The following is a 10,282-nucleotide window of genomic DNA, read 5'->3' on the forward strand; positions in this document are numbered from 1 at the left end:
TTTCCGGCTTCGTCTGACTTTACAAACGAGCACAACGAGCAAAGACGTGTTTAAAATCTTTTAATATAATTCACAATATATTACATCGGGGAAATAATACATCAAATGCTTTCAAAATGCAGATGAGGAAAACAATAGAAACCGTATTCAGCTCAGCAGTTTGTTACTTTAGTACATGTTGAGACGATGAACAGGAGTATTGGTGTGGAGCGGAGCAGTCCTGCCCTCCAGAACACAGTGATTCACTACCTCTTCTTCCTCTTCTTCTTCTGTTGCTACGTCATCGCAAACATTAAACAGTATCAGTCTTAAATAGAGGTTTGGTTTGATGAAGGTCGTCTCGACCCGCTGACGTCAGCATCACGAGCGCTCTGTTACTGAATCATAATAAAGTGCATTAAAGAAAATAAAGCCTTCATAAATAAAAACACAGTGAAATAAGAGAGAGAGGAGTAATTATATTGCCTGTCAGGTGATGTTAAGAGCCGACAGAGTGGCGGTCCGGTCCGGTCCGGTCCGGGTGAGTCGGAGGTAAACGCTGCTGGGACGCATGTTTCAGTAGCATTAACAGTAATCAAGTACCAAGGCACAACAGCTCATCATCGCTATAGGTCATGATGACGGGTCACAAGATGACGGGTCACACGATGACGGGTCACACGATGACGGGTCACAAGATGACGGGTCACACGCTGACGGGTCACAAGATGACGGGTCACACGATGACGGTCACACGATGACGGGTCTCATGATGACGGGTCACAACGCATCATGACGAGATGGTTCGGACTTTTAATGAGTCAAGTAAACAGAGTTTTTCAACCTTTACTTCTAAAACAGCCGGTGAGATTATCATGGTATCATGTCGGGCTGCAACTAACCATTATATTCGTGATTAATCGATTAGTTGTTTGGTCTATAAAACGTCCAAGGTGACGTCCTCAAATGTCTTGTTTTGTCCACAACTCAAAGATATTCTGTTTACTGTCATAGAGGAGGAAAGAAACCAGAAAATATTCACATTTAAAGGTCCCATATCGTGCTCATTTTCAGGTTCATTCTTGTATTTTGTGTTTCTACTAGAACATGTTTACATTTGTAATGTTAAAAAAAAACCTTTATTTTCCTCATCCTGTCAGTCTGAATATGCCTGTATTCACCCTCTATCTGAAACGCTCCGTTTTAGTGCATTTCAATGGAATTGCAACGGAATTGCGTTGCTAGGCAACAGCTTGGGTCCATGTTTACTTCCTGTCCGCTGATGTTATTCACATCCACTGCAACAGGACATTTCATGGGACACATTTAGAATGTTTTTGTTTAAAACCGTGCAATGATCTAAATATTGTATATTTGTGACATCACAAATGGACAGAAATCCTAACGGCTTGTTTCAAACGCACAACTTCTGAATACGTGTTGTGTGTATTTTTCCGTATATTGAGTGTTTTGATAGTTTAACAGTATTTATATAAAGCACTTAAACCTGCTTTATAATATAAAAGACACGAAAATCTGACTTTTTACAATATGGGACCTTTAAGAAGCTGGAATCAGAGAATTTAGACTGTTTTTTTTCATTAAAAAATGACTCAAATCGATTATCAAAATAGTTGGTGATTAATTTAATTGTTGACAACTAATTGATAAATCTTTGCAGCTCTATTATCATGGCTTTTTAAAATAGTGAATTTGATTGATTAATAAAATTTGATTGAGTTCTTTATTACAAACACACAGTAATGAAATTATTTTGAAGTTAAGTTTAAATAATTTATTTAAAATTGCCAATCGATTCTTCCAGTTTCTCAGATTCTCCTTTTTTTTAATATATATTTATATATATAATTTTAAATTAAATAACGTTGGGTTTTGGACTGTTGGTCGAACAAAACTAAACATTAGATCAGTGGTTTCCATCCTTTTCTATCATTTAGTAAACTGACTAAGTGACATATTTTTATGGATATTTCATATTATATTCAATGCATAACTTTTAACATTAACATAACAATAATAATATAATAATAATAATAACAACATAACATTAATCCAAACAGTGAACGCAATAACTGCAGGAGGTTTGTGTAAAACGAGCGATTTGGATGAATTTTGAGCCAATTATTTCCTGTGAATGTTGAATCAGATGTGAGTTTCCTGTTGTTTTTAGGAACCTTTGATTCAGTTATCTGTCTGTATTATGTATTTTTTTTAATTTTCAACAATCATTTATACTTATTAAGCTTCTTTTGTGACAAATTCAGTGTTTTCTTCTCCCTGACGCTCGGCTCTTTAGTTGTTTTAACTGCCCCACTAGGGGTCACCAAAGCTTCCCGGGGGGTTGTGAGGTTTAAGGGTGTAAGAGAATTTATTTTAGTTTAGTTTGGATTATTATTTAAGATATAAACAGGATAAGGGCACGATGAAGACCTGGACACGTGAGAACATCACAGAGAACTTCCCTCTCTGATAAACAACCTCGTCCTGCATTAGAAAACAACCAAAGAACTGATAGAACAAAAGCCAAAGCATTGATTTGGCATAGGTTTTTACGCCGGATGCCCTTCCTGGTGGTGGGAGAAACCTGAGATCCCGGAGTAAACCCCGAACATGGGGAGAACTTTACAACAGTAAACTCCTCACAGAAAGGCCCAGACCAGACCAGAGATCGAACCCACGACCTTCTCGCTGTGAGCAGCGCCACTGTGCCGCCTATTAAGTATGAATGATTGTTAAGAATTTAAAAAATACATAATACTGAGAATTATGTTAAAAGTTAATCATCTGCTCAGAATTCATCCAAATCGCTCGTTTTACACAAACGTCCTGCAGGTTTTGCGTTCACTATTTGGATTCATTTTACAGTTTATCAGCTGTTCTGTACTGTTATTGTTAAGCATTGAATATAACATGAAATATCCATTACAATATGTCACTTAGTCAGCTTCCTCCATGATAGAAAAGGAAAAGGATAGAGGCAGTGATTCTCAAAGTGGGGTCCGCAAAATAATTTGCTATAAATGATAAAATTGTGATTTAAATGCTGTCAAGTCCAAATGCACTTTGAATAAAATCACTCTGTATATGAGTGGTATTAACATTTGTCCCCATTGTGGGACTAATAAAGGATTATCTCATCTTATGTTAGTACAAATGATACGCCTTTGCTTCATTGGTGTGATCACGACGGGGTCCTTGGAGCATTTTCCCTGTACGAGGTCCCTGGCCTCCAAAAGGTTGAGAACCAGTGCATACTCTTCTTAGGGATCTCTTCTTTTGGATTCACCAACAAACTTCTGATTAGAAAACAACATTTTTTGGAGTCGAAAACGTAACTTTTGGATTCGTAAACAAAACTTTTGGATTCGTAAACAACATTTTTGGAGTCGCATTTTCGTTATTTTGTCGAACAAATGATGAATCAGATGAATCCATAATGCAGATCACAGTTTGTTGCAGCCCTACAAATAGATAATAATACTTCTGTTATTCCGTCCCATGACCCGGTTCTGTGTGAACCCACATCAGGTCCTGAACACAAGGTTGAAAGGTTGAAAGGTTGAAAGACTCTGAACACACAGCAGTGTTTGACTTCACCTGATGTCAACAGTTAAAGGAGACTGACTGGACTGATTGAGACGATCTGAACTCCTTAGTGTCGTCGGGACGATGGAGAGAAACAACCGAGATCAGATTTGAGACTTTGAGTTAAATCCGCCACATGAAACTGAGGAACTCCTGTGAGATTATAAATGCGTGTACAGTAGCTACGTGTGTTGGAGCTGGCAGAGATTATTGCTGTTATGTTGAGTTCTCATTGAACCACAGTGATACAGGAGGTCTGTCTGCTCGGCTGCATCTCTGGCAGTGACGGTCGCTGTACCGCCGACGTCCAGCAGAGGGCGGCAAACACACACAGGAGAAGGGCAGTGACGACCAAAACAGAAACCACGGAAACAAATGTTAACCCCACCCCCCCCACTGTCTGGTATCAAAATTACATTACAGTTTCTCTTCTTGCAGTCAGCCATGTTTATACGGAGTTACTTTAGTGACTTTATTATGCAGTCAAACAGAAGAGGTTTGAGAGCAAAACTTTACACTGTAATCAAAAAATGTTTTACTGCACTTAAAATAAAAATGTATTATTACAAATCAAAAATTTTTGTTTGCTATTGAGCTAAATCTTTTGGATTCGCAAACAAAACTTTTGGATTCACAAAAAAAAAACCTTTTTGATTCGCAGAGACAATTTTTGAATTCGCAAACAAAACTTGAATTCGTAAACAAAACTTTTGGATTCCTAAACAAAACTTTTAGATTCACAAACAAAACTTTGGAAATTGTGAAGGAAACTTGAATTCGAAAACAAAATTTTCGGATTTGCAAACAGAACTTTTGGATTCGAAAATGAAACTTGCATTCGCATTTAATTTGCATTTTAATCACAAATGTATTTTACTTGCAGGAAAGCGTTTTTTTGATTACAGTGTCGGTAGTTCTGCTCTCAAACCTCTTCTGTCTGACTGCATAATAAAGTCACTAAAGTACCTCCGTATATTCAGTCTTGCATTTCAACAGTATTCACTGAAAACAGCTCTCTTTACAATCAAGGCCGACGAGCTCAGCCCAGGTTTTTTTGGTCGTCCAAGAATCTTTTAAATCTTCGTACACAACTTCATGACAGTATGGCGCACTTATAGCTTTGTAAGAAAAAAGTGCTGGAGACTTTGAGACGGTGTTTTTTAACAGTGGCGTCACTCAGAAATGCTTCTCGTAGTCAGTTTGCAGTCAAAGGATTGAGGTTATTTACAGCGTGTCGGCGGTTGGTTAGTCTCAGGAGCGCGTCTGGTTCGTGTTGATCATGATGTTGGGCAGAGCGTTGCGTCTTTTCCTCCAGGTGCCCAAGTCTCGAGTGTATCTCTTAATCTGATGGAACCACTGCTGGGGTGCGAGATTTGTCCGAGGCGCGGAAGACGAAAGACTCCCGCCGAATATCGAGCACCTCGAATGTGTCCTCGCAGTCGGGATCCGTCGACACCACGCAGTTCGTCAGACGGATGGGCTCTCTCAGCACGGCGAACTTCCCGCTGCTCTTGTCCTTGATTAGAACCAGCACTCCGTCTCGGATGCTGTCGCCACCGCCGTCCCCCTGAGCCCCCAGGTCGGCGCCCTGTGCCGGGGCGTCCCCGGCCCGCTGTATCCGCACCATCAGCAGACTCTGGACGTTCTGGAACTTGAGGGCCTTGCTGCCCTTCTTCACCCACTGACCGTCCGCCGGCTGGGACAGCTGGAGGGGTCCCTCCATGACAAACCGCGTGTTCTCCCTCGCCCAGCCCACCGTCTTCATCGACACCTCCCGCATCTCGATGTTGATGACCTCCCGGTTTTTGCGGCTGTCGCGGCGGAACGAGCGCAGGGACCAGGTGACGCCGTTGCCCTCCTGCTTGGTCTTCATGTTGATGTGCTCCAGGTGGGACTCCACCCGACTCTTGGCCTCGCGGAGGCGAGCGTAGTCCGGGTGGCACTCGGGGGTGACCTTGATGATGCGGCTCAACAGAAGCGGGTATTTGGTGACGCGCTGGAGGGGCGCCATGAGGAAGGAGCGCAGGTTCATGCGACGCAGTGCCGTGTTGTCGTTCTGGGAAACATCCAAGAAGATTCTAGAAAAAGACAGAAAAAGTCTGTTCATGTCCTGAGAAAACTCTGAAAGCGTTGATTCATGGGAACCACACGACGGCCTGACTCATGGTTCCGTCTAAAAATATGAATGATTGCAGCTCTGCTCTCCAAATAGACCTCCTTCTGAATAAATGATAACCTGCTGTCTCTTCCATTAAGAATGATACAGACAGGAAGTGGAGGAAGCTCCCAGACGCTAACAGGAAGAAGAGGAACGGTACCTGAGCAGCTCTTTCTCCTTCTCCAGCGTGTTGAGCAGGTTGACCGCGGTGGACTGCTGCAGGCAGTAGGTCTGGAAGGCCGGCAGCATGTTGACGAACTCCAGGAAGATTCTCTCCGATGTAGACCGTCAGCAGGTCTTCATCCCCCTGAGGCCAAACCACAAGAGAGGAAACGGTCATTTACGTCTGCTGGGACGCAGCAGTGATCGGGGGGTTTACAGCCCGGACACACCGGGAACGTCACCGGGAACGTCAGCAGCGCGTGGCGGCTGCGTTACCTGGTGTTTTTATTTCGGCGTCTGTGTTAACAGGTTAGAGCAGCAACACTGCCCGCGTGAGACGCACGTCTCTTCTAGAGATTTGAGGTCTCGCCTATTTTAGACACGTGCCGCGCGGTTCACAGCAACAACAGACAGTGAAGGTGATCTATTGACTTTATATTGACATTTTACCAGCTACATTACTACAGTTTCAATGTCTATCTGTAGAATGTTATGGAGATGAAAAACACTTCCTGCTTTCATTTCAAAATAAAAGCCCTCAAGCGTTTTTTCTGCGGCTTTTATTCTGAAATATGTGCCGGACAGTGTTGTAGAACATGCAGTGACTTGCAGAGCTCCATGAATGAATATAGTACAGGGTTTTAATTGTGGATTATTACTATTATTTACTAATTACATCACATTTCTTAACCTTTCTCTGTCTAAAATAAATATAAATGATATTTATAATGAAATGAAATGGACATTAAAAGGCAAACTCTATGTAGAATGAAAGGGCTGACAGCAGCAGCCACCACGCCACGCAGCCGCCACGCAGCCGCCACGCGCTCCTGGCGTTCCTGGTGTGTCGGAGGCTTTAGCCTCAGAGGCTACAGGTTAACGCTGAGTGGAGGTGGGGCTACGAGATGCTGTATATGAGATGCTGTATATGAGATGCTGTATATGAGAAGCTGTATATGAGAAGCTGTATGAACAGCAGGATTCAGTGGCTCTCAGGTGAACATCGACAAAGCAAAAGTGCGACCAACATCTTGCAAAGATATACTTTGTGTTGCAAGCATAGGCACAGTTTGAACTTTAAGGTTGTGGGTTGTAATCCCAGACCAGAAGGAGCTCCGAGCTTAAAGAGCCCGTTGTCTAAGCCATGATAGATAGAGAGAGAGGGGGGGGGTCACCTGGTCGAAGGCCTGGTCGATGCTGTCCTGCAGGTGTTCGGTGAAGCGGTCGTTGACGTCGATCAGCTCCTGAACGTTACCGAACACCACGGCGAGCTGCTCGGCCGTCAGCAGCGCGGCGCTCTGCATGGGGCAGTAGAACTCCTCCCTGATGATGCGCAGGTCCTCGCCGTAGCTCGACTCCGTGTTCAGGAACTCCAGGATGGCCTCCTTGCGCTCGGTGCGCAGTTTGGAGCAACGCTCGCACATGCGCTCTCCTCGCTCTTTGGAGGCGCCGTCCCTCAGCCCGCAGTCGGGACAGGGTCTCTGGGCCTCCCAGGCTCTGAGGGAGGCCGATGGCCTCTTCCAGGTGCGGGACAGACCCGGGCCGATGCCGCTGTCCACCCGCTCCACCTCGCCGCCGCCCCCCCGGTTTCCTCCGGTACCGGCGTGGCTCGCTGTCCTCCTCCTCCCGCTCGTCGCTGAGGCCCACCACGCCGCTGTCCACGCTGAGGCTGCTGATGGTGCTCCAGCGGTGCTGCCCGGACCGGGTCACGCCCAGACCCGCCTGGCGCTCCTCGCCGGGCGGCTCAGAGCGACCACGGAGAGCTGCTGGAGCTGCAGAGATGATCACATCCATTAGTGCTCATCATGGCTATAGATCTCTGTTAGAATCTCTAATGGATGCCTGTTTAATCTGGGCCGCTCGTTACTGCTCACGTCAACATGAAGACACATTATAGATATCATCTGTCTCCAATAATCACGTCTCTAACCCTCCAGTAGAGGACTCAACCGTTGTCCTCATGCCGGGTTCATTATCCAGCTGCTACCTTCATCAGGTATTAATATGACACCTCTGGATGATGAGGAGTCTTTTGGTGCTGAGGAAACTATTTCTAGCCCGTTTATTCGTTTTCTTTCAGGAGCAACGAGGTCGTGGTATTGACTGACAGTCTGTGTCCGGAGTCAAAGAGCTTCTGTTGACAGGAAGGTCTCAGTATTAGCAGGGGAACTGTGTGTGTGTGTGTGTGTGTGTGTGTTTGTGTGTTTGGTGGGGGGGGTGAGGACGGGTGCAAAGGCCAAGAATATTCAGAGACAAGCGTGACACCGAGTCGCACGAGAGAAACAACACAAATACAGCTCTGAACAGACGGACGGATTCTACGATGTCAGGCTCAGCTGGAGGTTCATTCACAAGAAACCAACACAGTATGTTCACTAGAGAAAACAACATCAGCATGCAAAATTGAAATAAAAAAAAGAGTTATAATAATAATAACACATTAAATAAACATATAAGTTAATAAAAAAGGGGAGGGGAGCAGAGATATAGCAATATCACAATATCATTTCCTCAGGCAGACACATGTGTCCGCCTTCACATGTAAGGTCACTTCCAGGCACATGTATGTAGATGTGCATGCGTGTCAATCCAGGTGTACCTGAGTCCATCTCTTCTCAAAAACATTCTCCATATTCCTTATTTTGTGAGTTCCCTTTTCCATAACTTTTACTTCTTGAATCAAATGTTTCCATTTTATGAAATCTGGGGGTTTAGTTTAGATATATTTTAGTTTCAGACTGATTTTAATGGGAAGAATGCAGGACATTTTTTTCGGGGAAAATCCATCGGGTGCGCCGTCGCAAGACGCTCACGAGTGCCTTTATTTTCAGCTCCACTTACAGAGCTAACAGTGTGCAACCGTAGCTAACGTTCGGTTAGAAATGGACTCAGACTCCAACACAAACTCCACGGAAGCACAAAAAAACAAAGTTCTATCTGGTGAAGCAGAACAGGAATGTGACCGACGTCGAAGGAAAACTAGGATCAACATCAGCCTTGGATTCATGGAGGGACCTTCGTTTGGTTCTGGGTTTCAAAACGGACACCAAGCTGGCAAAACTCCCATCGGACAGGTACGCTGACGTTACTGCCAAGCGTGTGAAACATGTAGTGGAGAAGCCAATCCTCATGTGTTTGCCAGTGTGCTCTGCCGCCCTCTACGGGCCTGGAGTGAGCTGATTGGGGATAAAGGCCCGGCCAAGAGACGGCCAGGTGCCGCTGATTGGAGGCACACGGCTTTAAACGTCTGCTCTTTGTTGCTGCTGCCTTCTGTTCTGATTTTGGTACCTTTTATTTAAAGAATCTGGAATTTGAACCCCATTTTGAGCTCAACTTTAACATTCCTCATTTCCTGTTTTTTGCGGCTCAAAGCCCGTCAGTGTTAAAACTACAGAAGTACTCCCAATCAGCCACCACATGAAGGTCAAAGGGTCACTACACTAAAGGTTTAACGCTGCCTTTTTGGAGTACAAAGACTTCATGGATTCCATCAGTAATGGACTTTTTGTTTTTCAGCCACATGGTAGCAAACAGGAACAAAAGGACTCAGGCCATCTTGAAGCACTAAGAACAAAGAAGAGTGGTATGTAAGAAAAAGTCTTGCTGTTGCTACTCAACAATGGACTTTGCCGTCTGTGTGGATGTGAACATGTGCAACTAAACTGTGAAGAAGAATGAGATGAACATTACATGCTGTGAATGAACTGAGATACTCTTGTGAACTGAAACACTTTAAAATGAGATGAACTCGGATTACTGCAGATGTTTGTTTGAAATGTGGAACTTAATTGGTTAAACTTAATTAAACTGTTGATATACATACGATACTGTGTATTGGTAGTGTAGTTTTAGCTGTCAGTCACGCTCAGTCTCGTGTGTGTCGCCTCACTGTTTTGAGCGATGCTCGCTGGCGTCAGGACGACAGGACGCTGACTGTTGATTCGTACATCGAGCCCCTTTAAAGACCACTCAAAGGGCTCAAAGATGTGTTGTTATATGTTTTCAAAGTACGGAGAAGGATGTAGCAAGCAGATGCTACCAAGTTGGATTATGGGAAATGTAGGATTCAGTGTTAATGGAGCGTTTATGACCCAAACGAGACTAAAAGTCTAAAATATCTCTCTCTGCAATTTCAGTTTGGATTAGTAGGGCTGTCAAGGTTAACGCGATAATAATAACGCGTTTTAACGCACATTCGTTTTAACGCAACTCATTTCTTTAACGCATTAACGCAGCTTGTGATTTTTAGTTTGCAGAATGCTCAGTTTTAAAGCTAGAGTGAAGATCCTGGTATCATATGAAACTAAATAACCTGATGAATCCATCGGTACCAACCATGTCAGACTAGCTGGTCATGAAGGAGGTTAAATAACACTC

The 10,282-nt window shown here is 44.0% G+C and overlaps 1 protein-coding gene across 1 annotated transcript in view; it reads right to left on the reverse strand.

Annotated features, from left to right (window-relative positions):
- Positions 1-3,280: 3,280 nt before the first annotated feature.
- The window catches only part of si:dkey-91i10.2 (uncharacterized protein LOC555224 homolog), a 32,260-nt gene continuing 25,258 nt past the window's right edge, over positions 3,281-10,282 (reverse strand). The window contains 6 exon segments of the mRNA XM_037790514.1: positions 3,281-4,947; positions 4,949-5,663; positions 5,904-6,013; positions 6,015-6,050; positions 7,081-7,491; positions 7,493-7,677. Of these exon segments, the coding sequence (XP_037646442.1) occupies positions 4,837-4,947; positions 4,949-5,663; positions 5,904-6,013; positions 6,015-6,050; positions 7,081-7,491; positions 7,493-7,677 (1,568 nt within the window). The 3' untranslated portion in view covers positions 3,281-4,836.

The sequence above is a fragment of the Sebastes umbrosus genome, chromosome 13 (genome assembly GCF_015220745.1).
Source record: "Sebastes umbrosus isolate fSebUmb1 chromosome 13, fSebUmb1.pri, whole genome shotgun sequence".
Lineage (NCBI taxonomy): Eukaryota > Metazoa > Chordata > Actinopteri > Perciformes > Sebastidae > Sebastes > Sebastes umbrosus.